Source organism: Sebastes fasciatus, chromosome 14 (assembly GCF_043250625.1).
Source record: "Sebastes fasciatus isolate fSebFas1 chromosome 14, fSebFas1.pri, whole genome shotgun sequence".
Classification (NCBI taxonomy): Eukaryota; Metazoa; Chordata; class Actinopteri; order Perciformes; family Sebastidae; genus Sebastes; species Sebastes fasciatus.
In genome coordinates this window covers 10803104-10822759 of record NC_133808.1, presented here as the reverse complement: position 1 = coordinate 10822759, position 19656 = coordinate 10803104, and the positions used below count along the sequence as shown (strand labels likewise).

The following is a 19656-nucleotide window of genomic DNA, read 5'->3' as shown; positions in this document are numbered from 1 at the left end:
TTTCACTCTGTTGTTTTGACCTTTCCACACAAATGTTTGCCTTTGCACACAAGAGCCACACAGAATTGGTTAATTTAAACAGGTTGTCAGTAACTCACTTTATTCCCAACTGTCATGATCGTGAACACTCCTCTAACAAACAGAAAGGCTGCAACGAAAGTGAGTCTAACACTTTTGAACAAAAGAGAAAGCTCATTCTTTTTTATACAAATGAAAAGTGGAATTCACCCGTCTTCAGTTCCAGCCCATTCGCACGAAAAAGGCGTATGAATGCCATGATAATGCGCAAGGCATTTAGCATGCAATAAGATCATCTTTCTTGATTTCTGTGTGTCATTTGTACGCCATGGTATCCTGTATTGACTGCGATGTAAACGCATCCACATATAATGCTATGGTAAGAGTTGGCAATGTAGTATAAAAGCGAGATGGGCGGGTGGGGGAGGTGGATGGGTCCAACGAACACCGGACTTTTAACCAGGAGACCTGTGTTCGAAACCGATGTTTTGTTTTGTAAATTACGCTATTGACGTTTGACACTTGTCGCATTTTTTAGGGACGTTTGTGACGTGTTTTCCGTAGTTGTGTTACGTTGTTTCCGTACATATTTTACTTAGTTTACGTAATTATTTGAGGCCCAACCATGACGTTTTTCATAAACCTAACTAAGTGTTTTTGTTGCCTGAACCTAAGTGAGTTTGTTGCGTAAACCTAACTGTGGACGTTTGCGTGGCGTACAAATGACACACGAAAAGGCTTAAATGCGTACTTATTTCACGGACATTCCGCGTAATGTCGTACTATTATACGGAAATTTGATATGCTATTATACTTTGATTACCTCTAAGCTAACAACGTCTGTCCTTTTTTAGCCGTTAGCTACAATCATATAATCACATTTCTGTGTGGCTTATTGCTTTTATGAGGGGACTAGAAACAAAAGACACCATCGTTCAGTAAATTATTCAAATTGTACCGATTAATATGTTGGTATTTGACTGCTAACTAAATGCAGACTATGACTGATACTTATTTGACAGATATATTTACAGATATTCCTTTTAAAAAAAAGACTTAACATAAAGATACATTTAAGAACCATTAAATTAGCCTGTTAAGGAAAATGTTTTTACAGTTGAAAATTAAATCTGTCAGTGCTCTCTGGTGGACAAACTATATAGAGGCTAATGGTGACGCTTTCTACATAAACTCACACATATCTTTGGCATTTAGTTACTCATTGTTTGACATATAGCCTACACTTATAGTGATATATCTGCAATAAGTAAATGTTGGCCCAATTCAGAATTAAATTGCATGAACAGGTGTGTGTGTATATTTGCCACGACAGCTTCAAACACGGCTCAGCCAATCAGAGTTCAGGACTGGAACACCTATCTGTAATCATGAAATATTACTGAACAGCATTCAGATTCCTCTTGCGGTTGGCACACATATATTCTCCTCAGTTTCCTCTTTTTGCTCTGCCTTCTTTCAGTCGTGGGGAGAACTGGCAACCCTGCAGAACGTTCGTAGCCAACTAGACGCACTGTAAGAGCACTTACTGAGAAAGACAACATTTCTACACTGAGATCAGCCTCAATGGATCTAATGACTTCAAAGCCTTGAGGCAGTATAGCTCCAGGCGGTCCTTGACAGTCACATCCTATACAGAACATGCAAACACGGAGAGACCCCGCGCAAAAGCAGCCGGATGATAGCCTGAGGGTCTGTCAAGAAAGGCTACATGGAGTTGATGCGGGAGTTGATGCAAGAGAAGCACAGAGGACTTTTGACATCACAAACATGCATATTATCAATTAAGTGATATTTCTCTTGAAATGTTTCTCAAGGTAAAGCTGTGGAGCGGAAAAGATAGATAGATGGTTAGATAGCAGATTTACAGGCAGGAATAAAATCAAATGAGAAGTTAGATAGTCCAATGGATTTATTTGGTCAAGAGAGTCTAAATTAGACCAGACTGCGGCGACACGATATTTTAAATATATTTTATAATGGTTATCAACCACTTATTAAATGTTTGTGTAGCCTACTTATCATAAATGCTAAATAGGGGTCGGTTGCACGAATATTGTGAGTATGACCAGTGGTGGTTCTAGGAACTTTTAACAGGGATAGAAACAGGATGTTTTGAGGTTGCCACAACGAAAAGTCAGTGTGCATGCAGATTTTTTATATGCCTTACTATTCTACTGTAACGCTAAAACATAAATTATTGTGCTGCATGAATACACATAACTGTTGATGGTCAGTCTCCTATTCTGCAGAACCTTTATAGTCAAGTAGGCTAACCTTTTTCTGAGCTAATTTACAAAAGTTAAGGCTATTAAGTAGTCGAATGATCTAACTATGGCTGTCAATCGATTCAAATATTCAATCGCGATTAATCACATGATCGTTCATGATTAATCGTAATTAATCACACATTTTTTTATCCGTTCAAAATTAACCTTAAAGGGAGATTTGTCAAGTAATTAATACTCTCATCAACATTGGAGTGGGCAAATATGCTTGCTGTATGCAAATATATGAATATATTTATTATTGGAAATCAATTACCAACACAAAACAATGACAAATATTGTCCAGAAACCCTCACAGGTACTGCATTTAGCATAAAAAATATGCTCACATCATAACATGGCAAACTGCAGCCCAACAGGCAACAACAGCTGTCAGTGTGTCAGTGTGCTGACTTGACTATGACTTGCCTCAAAACTGCATGTGATTATCATAAAGTGGGCATGTCTGTAAAGAGGAGACTCGTGGGTACCCATAGAACCCATTTTCATTCACATATCTTGAGGTCAGAGGTCAAGGGATCCCTTTGAAAATGGCCATGACAGCTTTTCCTCGCCAAAATTTAGCGCAAGTTTGGAGAGTTATTTAACCTCCTTCCTGACAAGCTAGTATGACATGGTACCAATGGATTCCTTATGTTTTTCTAGTTTCATATGTTGTCATTATCTTCACTCTAGCTTTAAAATTGAGCCTCCGAAAGATCGATTGCGTTAATACATTAAAGAAATGAGTGGCGTTAAAACTAATTTGCGGTGACACGTTGTCGCGTTAACTCTGACAGCCCTAGCTCTAAGCAAAGACCCTGGGTTCTATCTTCCTCTAAATTAACTCAAAATGACTAATCTGAATTATATAGTATACCATACATTATAGCATATACTGGTATAATAAGACAGTTAGCCTGGATGTTTTGAATAAAGAATAAGAAACAGGTTCTGACCATATTTAAAGTCATGGACTTTATTCTGCAGAGCGAACTGCAGGATGTTAGGCAAGCCCCGCCACGGTACAGCAACATAACACCAATTTACAGGCTCGTCATTATACAGTATAACAGTGAGCACAACTAATTCTTTCTCTGCAAACTCAGCGTCACATGATTCTCCACCCATCAGTGATAACTTAACAATCACCCCGGGGATATGTTAGCATTATGAGTGGGCAAAACAACTCCACAGCCAACATTTGCAACTCAAAAATGGTACATTGCATTAACTCGGGCGCAGTAATAAAGAAGAGCTCGCATTAACTGATTGGCATCAGCTACTTCATTCATGCTTTACCGTCAGTGGGTCATTCATTAGCTGCACGGCTACAGGCTGACTAATCAAATCCAATCCTACATGTATTCTTACTGGTGTACAGCATAGCCATTTGCCACAGCAGCTTCCTCCTCCTGTTGTGTTGAAGCTTTTAGTATTATTATTAGTACTAATAATTATGTATGTCTTTATTAAGGGAGGTTAGTTTTCCAAGCAGAATCCTCATTGGATTTTTTGAGAGCTCCCACAAAGAGCAGGGCCTTTTCTGCCAAATATAACTGTACAACTATCAGCTATAAATGGTCAATTTCTTGAGGGAACTGTACGACTAGAAGCTTCCACAAAGGAGGCATGACAATTTCCTCATCACAGCACAACCTGAATAATCCTCTCATCCAATTTTTCACAAAGACTGTTGCTTATGTTCTCATGATATGTAAAAAAGCCTTAAATTATAATAATTAAAATGTTTTTTTCCACCAAAAAACACAATTCCACACATAAAGTAATGTAAATACCCATCAGAACTGCTCGGTGGGTGGTATTATGACGCAGGCCATACTGTGCTGTGAACCCTGACCTTGATGCCACTGACCGTGAGCTGAACCCCGATGAGGTCCAGAGGTCATCAGAGGGCATATATCATGGGGTAGGGTTTGTTTTCTAACCGAGGAGGAGTTACACAGGGGAGAGGCGCTTTTTGATTCATGGGGTCATAACATTTCCTGTAGGCCGAGAAACGAGTATACAAGTCTGGAGTAAAAATAGCAGGCTACTACATAAAAGAACACGCTCACGCACACACACACACACACACCACTCAGAAAAATTCGTAATTCACCACAGAGCCACTCTCAGCCAGCATTACATAAGGGGAAAGAAATGTGAGTCTCGAAAACAAAAGTGAGGATGAAAACCCAGCACGGTACAGAACGTTTTTGCATATCTGCTGCAGCTGCGATCGGAGTGCGAGTTTAAAGTTTTTCCCTTTGCTTTAATGAGCTTTTCCTGTACGATTAGTTAAAATCCTGGATGTACTTCGCTCCCCGATGGCCCTAAGTGTGACTCAGCCTCTGAAAGGCTCCACTGTGAGGATCAACACCACTCGCCACACACTCCAGCACCCCTCCCACATCGAAACATAGCGAGTCTAGATCTGCTACATCACATGTTACATTTGACATTAAAACAAAAGTCGCGATGTCAAAGAGGATCCAAAGTAGGGGAGAAACAAATAACTAGTAGCAGGGTGAGTGTCGCTTTTTCTACTTGTGTATGTTCTTCATTATCTTTTCCAAGTAAACAGGTTCCTGAAACTTTCGCAGACAGATGGAGCGGTTGTGTTACAGTCTGCTTGGTGTTAAGTGAAAGATGTGTTGAGGGATACACTGAGCCACCAGCGTTGGCCTTAGGAGGCCCATCGCTGAGAGACAGAGAGAGAGAGAGAGAGAGAGAGACGGTCAGGAAATTGAGCCCATATGATGTTTTTCCACCGTCACAAAGGAGATTTAGGAGAACTACAAGGGGAGCCAAGAGAGCTGCTTTTCTGTGGGAGTGATGGAAAACAGGAGGAAGAGAGAGAGAGAGAGAGAGAGAGAGAGAGAGAGAGAGAGCAACCCACGCCAAGAGAAAAGAAAGACAGAAAGTAGACGTGAAAGGAGGCGAGTGTGAGAGACACTATCTACTCCTGCGTTTCATCTGTGTATGACATCATGCTAACCAAGGGGGAGTTGAATGCTTGAATGAACACGAGGAAATGAATCGCTCCTTTCTCAATAAATGTCACTGCATATACCTTTCTGACGTATCTCTATCGTGCAGTATTATTGCTCCTGAAGCTGAATACTTGCACAAAAACAATCACCTGAATTCATTAACATATCACTTCCTAGCCTGACTGATTGAAAAGAGAAGAATTGTTATTATTATAGTGATATAAAATGCCGTTATGCCTTAAATACATTGAAGCTGCAGTCAGGAACTTCGATATTATAAAAAGTTATTTCTATATGAAACGGTCACTATATCCTGACAGTAGTGCATGAAACAAAAAATCACGTCCCTCTGTGTCCTCCTGTGCTCCTAATGGCATTTGCAAGAAGAAAGGAAAACAACCAATCAGAGCTGTGCAGCCTGTAAAGCAGCTGCTCGTGAACGCCGATCAACTATAGGCAGCGCTGATTGAATATGAATTAATATTCTGTTACTGCAATGCCTATGCGTCAGATCTTTTACAGAAACATCTTGTAGTGTACTGTTTGGCTGTAAAAGGAGATAGTTTGCTCCAGCTGGTGGGCGGGACTTGGTTTTGGCATTGACTGTTTTCAACATGGTGGCCGTGTCACAAACATTCTCATTTTACAGCTAAACAGTACAATAACATATGTTTCTGAAAACATTTGAGTTGAGAAATAGGCATTACAGTAACATAATATTAATTCACAGTTGATCAGCGCAGCCTAGTTTGACAGTTTTATCGGAGTGTGCAATCTTCACAAGCAGTGATTGACAGCTGCTGTAGAGACTCCTCGGCTCTGATTGGTTGTTTTCCTTCGGGCACAGTGAAATTTCGCAAATGCCATTAGGAGCACTATAAGGAGGCAGGGGAACAGGATTTTTTAACAGATTATTGTCTCATGCACTACTGTCAGGATAGAGTGGCAGTTTTACAAAAATAACTTTTTATCATATTTCCTCAAAGTTACCAACTGCATCTTTAAATGTACTCATTTCTTTCTTCCCTGTTGTTGTAAAATGCCAAAATTGAATCGCTGGAGGAAAAATCTAACGTCAATGTTTCTTTTACTTCCACAGTCACCTAAAGTGCGCCCTTACTCTGCGATGGACGGCGTCCCCTTCTTCCTCAGCAGAGTTAAATCGGAACCTCCAGAAGACTTGCTCGCTCACGACCTGCACTTCCACACACAGACCGAGCCAGTCGACCTGTCAATCAACAAACCCCGCCCCTCCTTCTCATCCACCACCCCTACCACCACCTCGTCATCCTCCCCTCTCAGATACGCTTTCTCGCCGTCTTCTTTATCGTCGTCATCCTCCTCCTCCTCCTCTTCCTCCTCTCCATCGGTTATCACCTCAGCCGCGTCGGTGCTCACGCCAGGCCCTCTGGTCGCCCCCGGAAGCGGGGTGAGAGGTCAGCCGTATTTGCACATCCTGCACTCTGTGCCGCCGCCTCCGTCCAGTCCCCTGAGCCTACATGGAGCGGGGAAGCTGGCCAGCCATGTTCACCGCATCCCAGTTGTGGTACAGTCACTGCCCCTCATGTACACCACTGCCGTTCGATCACCCTCCAGCCTCAACAACGCCATCATGCTACCTCTGCTGGACGAGGTGAAAGGCCATGGCAAAGGTGAGCGTGAGACCGTGCACTCTGAATTCACTCCATATTCATGTGGCTGACATTGTTTTTATGGGGATTTCTATGAAACCTCTTGTCTCATTTCCTGTTAGAAACGCTATATTCTCAAATGTGCTCCAGCAACTGTGATAGAACTGTAAAGGAAATGATGACGCATGATGATTCAGACTTAAAAGCTTTGTGCCTCATGATTAGTTTTATTAGCAACATAAGCTATCTGACTGGTCTCCAACTTTTATAGACAGTTTCTCCACCTACTGAAAAATCAATTAGGAATCTATTATCCCACGGAAAATATTCACCTAATCAATATGGTTGAATATTTTCAATCATCAGTTGTGAAGCACATCACAAGTAGAGTTGTTCTGATACCGATACCAGTATCGGAAATGCCTCCGGTACAGCCGGAAATGCTGGATCGGGTATCAGCTAGTATGCCAGTCTGTGTACCGATCCAATATCACATTATCATATCACTCATCAGCTCATTTACGCTACACAGAAACGACAACAACACGTGTCACTCATACCCAATCCGTACATCCAGCCCGATCAGTACTGCACAAGAAGCAAGATGGCTCACTCGTTAGCTACTTCCATCATCGATTTTAGACACATTGATCTTTCCGATGATTGAAGTAGCTAACAAGTGAGCTATTTTGCTTCTTGGGGCAGGTGCTAGGGGAGAGTGTAACGTTAGCTAAAGCTAGCAAAATGTCAGCAGTTTGGCAATAGTTTACACTGGAAAATCTGTCAAACTAGATAATAAAAGACAGTTTTGTGGCATTCATTCTCTGTATGTATGTGTTCATGTTTTACCAAAGGTCTAGCCATGAACCATGACATACAACAATAATAGCAATCATATCACATCCATACAGAGTTAGTTTATATTTTTGTTTTTTGCCATATTACGATATCCAAAATCTAAGACGATAATCTAGTCTCATATCACGATATTGATATAATATTGATATATTTCCCAGATCTATGACAAAGACAGCATGCTGGCATCAGGCAGTGAAAAAGTGGCTGCAATACTTATGTGATGTGGCTTGAGATACCCCAATGGTAAACTGTTTATTATGGAATATTTGTCTGCCCAGATGTCCTTAGTCAAAGAACTCGCAACACCGTGAAAGCTGACTGTATGTGTACGAGACGTCCCCTCTGGCGATGATGTTCCCCCTTCAGAGGGAGGATGAGGTTTACAGGTTCAAAGGCTCTCGACTGAGATTTTGCTCTCGTATAGCCTCTGGTGCAGGTAACCTGGGCCACACCAGGCGTTGCCTTTCTTTCTATCGAAACGCAAACGTCCGAGGCAGTTTGAGTATTGCTGCAGACCTCGTTGGCCTGGCCCAGACTGTGTTATTGGTTTTCTCTCTGGGTGTGGTTTTACTGCCAACCACTGGGAGTGAGCCTACAGTAGGTGTTTCTGTCCAACTCTGAGCCGCATACAGGCCAACTGTTGGTTGTAAAAGAGGTTGCTTCATGTCACTCCCTGCAGGATGGACGGACACACTTTAACTCAGACCCGTGCATGTACTGTATACTGTACAAGCAAACATGTGTAATTGGAGCATGTAGTCAGAAAAGACACTTGGTCGGCTGGGTGGGGTGGTCCCCTTGGAGACGGGCATTTTGTGTCTGCTCCCAAGGAGAGAAGAGGAAAGAAGGAAAGGACAGGAAAAACAAGACTTGCATAAGAGGGTGTGGATGGATATTGAAGATGGGTGGCACTTACACAAACACACGCACGCACACACACAGTCCAACATCAGCGCTGCCCGGCTCAAAGCACCAAGGGAACGGGGTGAATGAGTGTTGGGTGTGGTGGATACAGTCACTTTTAATGAGATCGCAAGCAGTAGACAAACAGAACATTTGACTATTTATTGCACTTAATGAGAACTGTTTCATAGAAATTCCCACAGTCAAAGTCAAATGAAAAAGAATACAGTGCTTTGGATATGAGTAGATTTGGAAAAATTAGTTGTTGACATCAGGAGAGTTATTATCTAAAGCCCATTCCCCTCCATATGAAGTTTAATGTGAGGGTCAAGAGTCCAGATTTACCTTTTTTGACTTGATACAAACTGAACAATCATGATGCAAGTCTCAGTCATACTGAAGCTTTCAACATACAAAAACACCTCCACGCACACACACATACACACACACTTCCACTCACCCACACTCGCACACACACACACACACACACAGGTTGGCCATCCTCTTTAAGAGAGGGCGGGTACCCTTCCTTTCACTGCTGTCTCCCTGTCTCCGGCAGGAGGTTGCCATGGAAACAGGGCTTGACTGGAAACAACAGGAGAGAAAGAAAGAAATCCGGTGCTCTGCCCACCTCTCTACCACTCCTCCTTTGTGTCCCTCGCTCAAAATACCCCTTTCCAGCACACGATGCATTTCTAACTAATTACAGGTTTTCCATAGGGTACAGCGAGCTGGTGACCACTCTGCATGTCTTAGTCCCCCCCTCCCCAGTAATAACACCATGTCTGCTGCTAACTCTAGACCCTTATTATGGGCCATTATGGCCACAGTCTCGGCTGAGAGGGCAGAGGAGGTGAGGTCCTGATAGCTTTTATAAAAGCACCAGGCGTATAACAGTTGCAGTGGAAAATGTATCACTATATGTTCAGTGTTTGCGACGATTGCTACAAGAATAGTTATTATAATATCTTAGCCATGCAGTTTCCAAGTTTAATCCAGTGGATTTCCAGCAACTTTTCGTTGACAAGTAGTCTCCGACAGATTCTTTTTTTTTGACATTCATCTCTTGAGATATCCAGGATGTACGCAGCCTGTGTCCATGGAGACAGGGAGGACAGAATGGCTGCGGGCTCTGGCAATATATCCAATGAGTTGTCCAGGGGAGAAGTTGTCACAACTTGTGGAGTAGATGTTACGTTGTCATGCAGCTCAAGAGACAGAGACCCCTGTGCTCAGTGGCTCATGGTTAATAGCATGCTGGTCAGTCAAATGTTGCATGTTTTGTTTCTTGGTTACTATGCAAAAAGAATCAAAGAAGCTTGCTTGCTAATTATCAGGATGTTCTGTGAAAAGAATGCAGCAGCAAACGGGTGGATTTAAACTTCTGTGTTGTCTTCGGGGCCTTTTATATGTGAAAGTATGTCATTACCATGAATATGATTCTCTGTCAGTTGCACATGTAGGGGAACAGAGAGCAGCAGAGTGGCACTCATGCATGCACACATACTTTTAACTTGGACATGTTCAGTATTCACACACACACACACACACTCACACTCAATAACAAATGTACCCACTGACTCCCGTGTCTGTCCATTCCTTCCACAGCACACACAGACCACAACGGCCTGTCGCCAAGGCAGATCAAGAGTGACAGCGATGACGACGACCTGCCAAACGTGACCTTGGACAGTGTTAATGAGACCGGCTCCACTGCGCTGTCTATAGCCCGCGCCGTACAAGAGTGAGTATCATGATCTGTACACGTGTGTGTGGGAAATGTGGAGTCTCTACACTGACCTTTTCTCCTCTACTGACCCTGACAGCTCTAAAACAAATCCCCATATCTCTGTCTTGAGCTGTTATTTTTGTTCTGTGTGATATTTGGGAAGTACGGTCTTGATCTTAACACTCCTTACTGTTGGCCGCTGTTAAATTTGGTGATATGAGAGTTTCAATTTGGTCTACTGTTATGGTACTGTATGCTTAGTGTAGGAGAAAGGTTCTCAGACTAACTTTCCTTCACATTATCACTCACCCAAATAGTAAATAGTTACATTACAATGTAGTTATGTATTAAAGGTGCCCTATACGATATCCAGAGCATTAATATAGCATCAAACAACTATTTGCTATTTAAAGATATAGAGGAGTGATGTCTACCTGAGCAGGGAATAAAGCTGCTCTCCCTCGCTGCGCCTGATTGGACTGTTATCAGGCCATTAAATAGGTGTTATAAGTCGCTATAAGCACCATAGATGTGGGTCATTAGGGGCCTATTACGCCTACTATGTTGTAAAGTGAAAGTGAAACTTAAACGTCACGTTTTGAACACAAACAAAAAGGTTTCTTTAGGTTTAGACAACAAAACTACAACTTCTTTAGGTTTAGGCAAAAAAAAAACACTTAGTTAAGTTTAGGGTAAAACATTGTGATTTGGGTTAAAATAACTACGAGCACAAAGACCACTACACATTGTTGGTTTCACACGGGATTCAAACTTCGGTCTCCTGGGCGAAACCCTGTGTTTTGTGTGGAGTTAACAGAAATGTTCCCAATGTCGCATGTTGTAGTTACTCACCAACCATATAGAAAAAAACAACAACTTGAAGTTTAAAATGTCACTGCTCATAGAAACAGTTTAATAGTTATTATATAGTTATAGAAAATATTTTCACATCTTAGAATACATGTATATGCAGATCTCTATTAGGGGATTTTATTTGAGGAAGCTGTCCTCTGCATGGTATCTAGTTCCAGTTGGGGCTGCCAATAGTTAATTTTTCCTTTTCCATTAGCCATTGTTTATCAAGCTGTTGAGATTTTGGGTCTGACAATATAAAGGAAATGTCTAATTTAAAGAAGGGATGCCTGAAACGCCTTGCTTGAAGCCCCGCCTTTTATTCTGTAACGTGGTGATGTCAGCAAGTAAAACATTTGCATAATACCTGCCTAGAGGCTAGTTTGGCAAGCCCTCAAACAAAGCTAGTTAGAGCGGAGCTGGAGGGGAGTCCGAAGAGTTTTGTTTGGTTGACCAATCCTAACAGAGTGGGACAGCTGACCAATCAGAGCAGACAGAGCATTTCAGACAGAGGGTGAAAAGAGGTGCTGCAGCACAGCCAGTATAGGAAAAGTAAAGCTTTTTTTGAACATTAAAGCATGTCAACATGTTCTAGTAGAAACCCAAAATACAAGTATGCACCTGAAAATAAGCACAATAGGTCCTCTTTAAGTTAAATAATCAGAGCTCTGACATGGCATTACACAATTCAGAGTACAGAGGTTTAAAATGTTTCACCTGACGTTGCTCGTTGTTAGTCACCCTGGATGAGAGCATCATTTACATATCAACCCAGTATAAAACCTGTGCATTTCTGTGTGCTTTCGTATCTGCTCTTCCACAATCCACATTTGGATGTATCTGCGTGGGAGTGCATCTACAGTATATGCCTGAATGCATATGGCTCAGACATACTTTATGCCCAGGCATCACAACTCCTGTGGTGCCAGTCCATCTGTGTTGAATGTAAAGACTTCCACCTCTCCAGTGGATGACAGCGTATACAGTATCCCGATCAGAAATCAAACGCGGAGAAACATTTGGCTCGGCCCTGCCCTCCTCCCCTGTCGCCCGTAAACCCAGAATGGTCATAACTAGCAGCCTGGCCAGACTCAAGTTAATGCCCAAAGGACTTTTTATTTAGACTAACTGTGAGGAAAGTATTCCAGGACTCCTAGAGAATCCTGCTAATGATGTAGCAACATTAACAAGGCTGAGGCTGACGGTCTGAGCTTTGGTGGTAACAGTCCAGCTTACGCGGATTGACACTGTGTACAAGCCATTGTATTGTTTGTTTGTGCATTGCTGGGCATTACTGAACCTCTACAGTAATGAAACTAAATGAGTTACTGTGGTGGCATTGTGGTAAAAACTCTGGCTGTGCTTGTTCAGTTGTAGTAGAAGTAGAGGTTGCCATGTTTCAGGGAAGACACACACACAGAGAGAGAGAGACTCTGGAGGACTCAGGTTTCAATGCAGGTTATTGAAAGGGACAGGCATGCCCCTGAGTGCCACACGTGGGCACCGGGTGGTCAGAGGAGAACAGAGGTTGGCAGGACCCAACCTTTCACTGCCCAAGCTTTCACTATGGAGAGAAATCACCAGCCAGGCTTAGCAATGCCCTGCCAGGGCCTGCCCACACGCACTCACTTCTCTGTGTGCAAAGTGCAGACTGTGCTGTGTGGAAACTGCACTTGCTGTGTGCGTGCGAAAAAGAAAAAAAAAAGTATGTGTGCACGTCTGCAAGTATTAATCCTCCGCCGTACATGTTTGTGTTTGTACTGTATGCATGCACGTGTTCTCTGCACAGTGGACAGAACAGCTGGTTCCAGAAGGAGGTCAGCCATTGTCAACAGGAACACAGACTTGCATGTTTGTCTGCGAAAAACAAAGCAGTCTGTAGTCTCCTCGAGTTACGTGCCAGGGTTTGGCCACATAGAGGAAGAACGTGCATTCTGTATTGACACAACACATGCGCTCTGCGGACATCTGCAGTGCAACAGAAGCCGACGGCACTTCTTTGAAACGTATCAGTCCGTCACGTCGCCGTGTTTCTTCTTTCCGTTTCATTTCGACGTGTGCAAGTGTGGAAAGATTTGCTTTATGTCATTTTAGTAGCCACATTTACACAAGCCAGAGAGCATCAGAGGAGAGATGTGTAAGGGCGGAGGATGGGAGTGCCTGCAGCTTCCAATCCAGGTATCCATATATAAATAAATGAGTGAAAGGAGAGAGTGAGATAGAGTGTGTGTGTGTGTGTGTCATGTGCTTCTTGGGCAGCCTCCTCCATATTCATGCGTTTCCCTGGGGACGGGTGGATAGGCTATTGTGGGAGAGCGCGAGTGAAAGAGAGGAAGACAGTTAGAGAGGAGAGGGAGAGAAGGTGTGTGTGTGTGTGTGTTGGGGTTTAGGGGCTTGTGTTGGAAGGGTTGTCTCTGCTCAAGTCTGGCTGGTCCCCAAGGACCTGGGGGGCCACGGAGCAGAGCAGGTGGAGGGAGGGGAAGGGGTTGAGGCGAGGGGTCGTATCCTCGGACAGGTACAGGAATGCCCAGTGGGCAGTATTCCATTGCGCACACACACTCACACACACACCCCTTTTCCTGTTTTCTTGATAAATCCACCATTACTGTCTGTTTAAGAACCGTGTTACTGTGTCGACAGTCTGTTGTTATGACCTTGTTTCCTATGAGAAGTTAGAGAAATATGTATTGTGTTCGCGGGAAACCCCTGTTGCAGGTGACACACATACTCCCTCGCTCTGTCTCGCTGTCGTGATTGTGGAGAGCGGCGGATGACGATCAGGGGAAAAAGAGGGGAAAACAAAGGAACTAAAACAGAGGTCAGCTCTGTTTGAAATCGTTCTCAGCTGTACTTCCTATTTCTCTCGGCTGCTTTGGGAGACACAAACAGACGCATTCACACAGCCGCGATGCCGCGGTGACACAGGGTTCAAGGCAGTGTGAGTTTGCCCCTGGGCTCACATGAGAAAATACAACGAATCGATTCTCACCGAAACAGCCATGACACAAATAGCCAGAGATGTGCTATTAAAGACATAAAGATTCATTGTTTATGCGAATAAATACACCCTACTCACAACTCTGTTTCTTGTTTTCTACATGTTTTTTTTGTCTCATTAATTGAGGAAGTTATTCAGCTGAGCCCAAGATAAACCTCTAAACACAACGTCCACATGTTATAATGATTATACATACTTTAAACTTTAATGTGAACCAGGCGATCTGTAGTTGCTGATTTTGCTGGTTTTAAACCCACTAGTTGAACTAGCGTGAGCACAGTGATCTTTTACTATATATTTACACATACAGTGAGCCTGCTGATATAAATAGCAACTGCTAGTAGCATCTTTCAGGAGCCAAGCAGAATAGACCAGTATGGTGGTGAAACTTTCTCATCCCACAGAGAAGCATGAAAATCTTTCTACTGCAGTTAGAACGTGTCGAACAATGAGGGGTTTTATTACATGACAAGAGCAACATGGAACATCTTTAAGCTGAAGCTTGCATTTTTGAAGCTGCAGTTGGAAACTTGGAGCAAATATGATGAAAAGTTATTTTTTTATAAAACGGTCACTATGTGACAGTAGTGCGTGAGACAGATAATAAAAAAATAATCATGTTCCTCTGTGTCCTGAATGAAAACAACCAATCAGAGCCGAGGTGTCTCTACAGCAGCTGTCAATCACTGCTCACAAAACTTGCAAACTCTGATGCAAACTGTCAAATAAGCCAGCGCTGATCAAACATGAATCAAGATTCTGTTACTGTAATGCCTATTTCATATTTTAGTGTACTGTTTAGCTGTAAAATTGGAAAGTTTGCTTTGGCTTGTGGGTGGTGCTTGGTTTTGGCTCAACTGTTTTCAAACTGGCGACCAGGTCACAAACTTTATCATTTTACAGCAAAGCAATACACAAACATATGTTTCAATGTTTGTATTTTGCACTGTCAGCGTTGTTAGCACCGTTAGCTGCGAGCCGCCGGCTCAGCCGTTGCAATGTTGAGAGCCATGCGGAGGCAGTAGAAATGCTCCCAATTTCGCAGTGCACGGGCAGAGTGCGCGCATGTATACACAGGCAGGTAGGCCGTGCAATCATGTTATTCAGGCGGAATGAAATGATTGGACGGGTTTATTACAGTCCGGCGACAGCCACAGATAACAGATTTTTATTTTTATTTTCGTCGGAGCATTTGATTTATTGATTGCTGTTAGGATGTAATGAGAATTTCAACAAATATAACAAAAAAAAGTTTTCAAAGAACACTACCAACCCTAGCTTTAAATTGAATTTCCTCTCACTGCATTCTGGTCCTTTCCTGTCGTGACTTGATATCATCACAGGAATCGTTAAAATGTCATCTAAGTGGATTTTAAAGTTTGTAATTATCTTTGTTTTGCTGGTGAGCGCTTGTTACGTCTGTGTTTTTGTGAGGACTGAAGATTATATAATAATAGGTAGCATGTGTCACCCTGGGGAAAAATTTCTACGAGTAGCCAAAATGGATTAAACCAGAAGTCTGTCACCGAGCTCTTGAAGCAGAGCAGTGACGACGACAGAATTATCACCAGCAGTGGAGAAACAGTTATTGCACGTTGAATTAATTAATTTATGATGAGCGATGAGTCGCTGTTCGTTCTGTGTTTTAGAACCTGTTGTACTCAGACCTTCCTAAATTATATCATAATCACGGAGTCACTTCACAGATGAAGTCAGAATGTAAACATCCGCCTCATCTGCTAGATGTCTGAGCTCAGAGTGTTTCCACTGCCTCTCCACACACAAAGTAGTACCTCTGTAGTACCTCAGATTCAAGGTGCTTGTCTACATTTCTGTTAGATTAGTAGATGAGATGGCAATCTCATCAATCATTTCTAATTCAAACTTGCTGTTTACCTTCATCTTTATGAATACACTTTTTCTGTCTAAATGTACAGCTATGACATCACGTTGCAGTGTGATATTTTCTGAACTTTAAACACACATTGGAGAGAGAGAGAGAGAGAGAGAGAGAGAGAGAGAGAGAGAGAGAGAGAGAGAGAGAGAGAGAGATGTGAGGGAAGTTGGAGTCCACTTCATATCTGACCCGTGTGCTCATTTCCTGTACAGCTTCAGATTGGCAGTAAGCCAAGAGCAACAGGTGATCTGTATGTGTGTGTGTGTGTTTTTTCTGTATTTCTGTGTATTTGTGTAGCCTAGTGTGTATCTTGATTGCATGCGTGTAATATCGGAGTCTGACAAATCGTGCTTCGGTGAAACTCCGAGAGACAGGAAGTGGGTTGTGTGTGCGGTGGAGACAGTTCACTGGAGGGCCTGTCTGGCAGCCCCTGCTCCTCTTTCAAATCCCTCTAACGCGACCGAAGCTGCTCCTTTCGTACGCTCCCTCTTTCCCCTTTCCCCCCCTGCTTCACCCTCTTACCTGCTTCGCAATATCCACAGCAGAGACTCTGAGACCTGAAAGGAAACCTGTGCTCCATCACTGCTGACATATATCCCACAGATATTACTCCTCCCTTCTAGTAAACAGAGATGTTCTTATTTTCCGTCTCTGCTGTCTCTTTCTCTTTCATTTGTTGTGTGTGTTCCTTCCTCGATTTCTTTGTGTGTGTGTGTGTGTATACGGCATTATCTTCAGAGAAGCGATGCGTGAGCACATTTAAGATTTGCCACAGATATGATACTACACTACACTGCAAATACTCGCACAAACACTTACAAGTCTGGCACGCAAAGAGCACACACACACACACACACACACACACACACACACACACACACACACACACACACACACACACACACACTGCTACAGGGCTTCGCTGTTGGAAGTGACAAATTATATAATCAACCGTGATATTGACTAGTTAATGGAGAGGAAATGTCATGCCAAAATGTATTGATGACAGAAATAACTCAGGAGTCATTAACTTCATTGAACAACATTGAGATAAAACTCCGTTATCCCTCCACCTAAGATTAATGAAAGTGTAGGGGCAAGAAGAATACCAGCCTTCTTACCTCATCTACTCCTCAGAGTTACAGTACAGCAGTGTTGCACTGCCACCTGCTGGCCAAGCTACTATTCCACTACCTTACATGATAATTGTTTGTATGTATTGTATACAGTTAGTACCTACTGTATATAGGAAATTAACATACTTGAATTGTTTGATACCAAAAAAACAACAACATTATACAATAATTGTGTCGTTGGACATCAATCACAGTTTTTACATGCATTTCTCTACACTCAGGTCTCTTCACAAACATGCACAACATGTTAATCTTAGGGATGCACCGATACCGTTTCCGGATAGGATATTGGGCCGATACTGACTCAAACTGCTGGATTGGATATCAGTGACAATGGGGCCGATCTATTTAATTAATTTCTATGTTTATATACTATATACTGGAATTTTAATTTGTGTTTAAGTTTTGACCAACCTGAATTGTAATTCCTTTTTACTGCATAGGTCACCCGATTCGACTGTTATCATTCCATTAAGTATGCGTTATCGGTTGCTATAAGCATCACAGATGTGGCTCAGTAGGGGCCTACTACACCTACTACTTTGTAAAAAGTGAAAGTGAAACTTAAAAGCAACACGCTCTAACACGTTGTAAAACTGAATGAACTGAATGTTTTGATCACAAACAAAACAGCTTCTTTAGGTTTAGGCAACAAAACCACTTGGTTAAGTTAAGGATAAAAAAGATAGTGTTTGGGCTTAAAATAACTATGTTTGGACCAGTCAAAGGAAAACTTTACACTAGTGAACAGATGTTGTTGGTTTCAGGACGCGAACGCCAGCCTCATGGGTGAAAGTCTAGTGATTTGTGTCCCGTCCAACACCACCAACATCTGCCCCAGAAGGAGTTTAATGGTGTCTATATTACAGTGCTACTATTACAGTACTCTTGTCATACTTACTACGGTCGCTAGAGGTTGCTGGTGTCTTCTTTTATTCCTTCTTTCTGTGATTGACCATGTGAATCGATGATGAATCCTACTAGTGGGTGTAGTAGGGCCCTACAGACCCACGTCTATGAGGCTTAAAACCACTGATAACGGCCATTTGTGCTACCATAGAGTGTGTGTCACAATGCAATATGTGTCAGTAAGCTTTATTTATATACTGTGAACAGCTATTTTAAAGCTTATTAAAACAGCTTATTTCACAAAGGAAAAAAGTCAACATTATTTTGGTTTTCAGTTTACTAAGCTGTTTCATCACATCCACAATTATTTTTATTTTTACAGCTGTGTGCAGTTCCTCAATTCCCTTTGTGCATTGAAATGTGTGAGAATAGTGTCCACATTCAAAAATCAACGTTTTTTGAAAATATGAATACTGTTTTGAGTATGCTTTACGTTGCCTCTTTTTCAGGATGAATACACTACATACATCATCGTCATCGTCACAGTCTAATAATGGTTTTATGTTGATCTTTATTCTCTCGTTGCAGTTCCATGTCCCCGTTCAGTATTGACAGCATACGGCGCCCCCGGAGGTCAGAGTCACCCGATTCCAAAAAGAGAAGAATTCACAGATGTGACTTTGAGGGCTGCAATAAGGTGTACACCAAAAGCTCCCATTTAAAAGCACACCGGAGGACGCATACAGGTCAGTAGGTCTCAGTATGAATGTTTAAATGCTTCGATTTTATTTTATTATGTTGTCCAGTAATGACCTTTAAATGCTCAGAAAGTCACACTCTTATTTGTGTTAGCCAATGCCATGGGCTTTGCAAATATGTAACACAGTCCCTTTAAAAGATAAAGTGACATTTTAATCTGGAAAAGGTCAAAGGGTAACGCCAAATCAAGATCAAGGCCAGAGCAATTTGAAAAAGACAATGAAGTGTGCATAATTTATTCTAAATGTGGAAATAAATAGTTAAAAATCAAGTCAAATTTGGCATATGGTAGATGTAATCCTACTGTAAATGTTCTGTGCCTGCATCTTTCAGCATCCTTCTAATCAATACCTGTAAAATGACTAATCTGTGCATAGATGTATGTAGACATGTTCACACATTGGTTTCAATTGGACTAAACATCAATAAATTTACATTATTTTTCATTTAGCTTGAGTAGAAGACAAAGGTCAATCTTGAAAACCAGCCAGACCACAAAACCAAAACAAGTTCAAGATATCCATAAACTGTCCTTAAGACTAGACTCAAAACTGAGACCGTGAAAAAAGTTGCCCAGAACGGACAAACCAAACACTGACGCTAGATAAGACCATTAGTGTTTTCGTGTTGGCCACCGTACTTCTTGGCTTCCTACAAGTTTCAGTTGGTTGCAATCTGCAACCTCACAGCTAGATGCTGCCAAATCCTACATAATGGAGCTTTAAGTCTCTATCTATAAAGCATT

At 42.1% G+C, this 19656-nt stretch overlaps 1 protein-coding gene across 3 annotated transcripts in view; it reads left to right on the top strand.

Moving 5' to 3' along the window:
• The window catches only part of klf12b (Kruppel like factor 12b), a 46060-nt gene that overhangs the window by 20486 nt on the left and 5918 nt on the right, over positions 1-19656 (top strand). For all 3 annotated transcript variants that reach the window (XM_074658695.1, XM_074658693.1, XM_074658694.1), the window contains exons 3-5: positions 6399-6951; positions 10300-10435; positions 18741-18898. In XM_074658695.1, coding sequence (XP_074514796.1) covers positions 6399-6951; positions 10300-10435; positions 18741-18898 — 847 coding nt within the window. The remainder of the gene's footprint in view (positions 1-6398; positions 6952-10299; positions 10436-18740; positions 18899-19656) is intronic.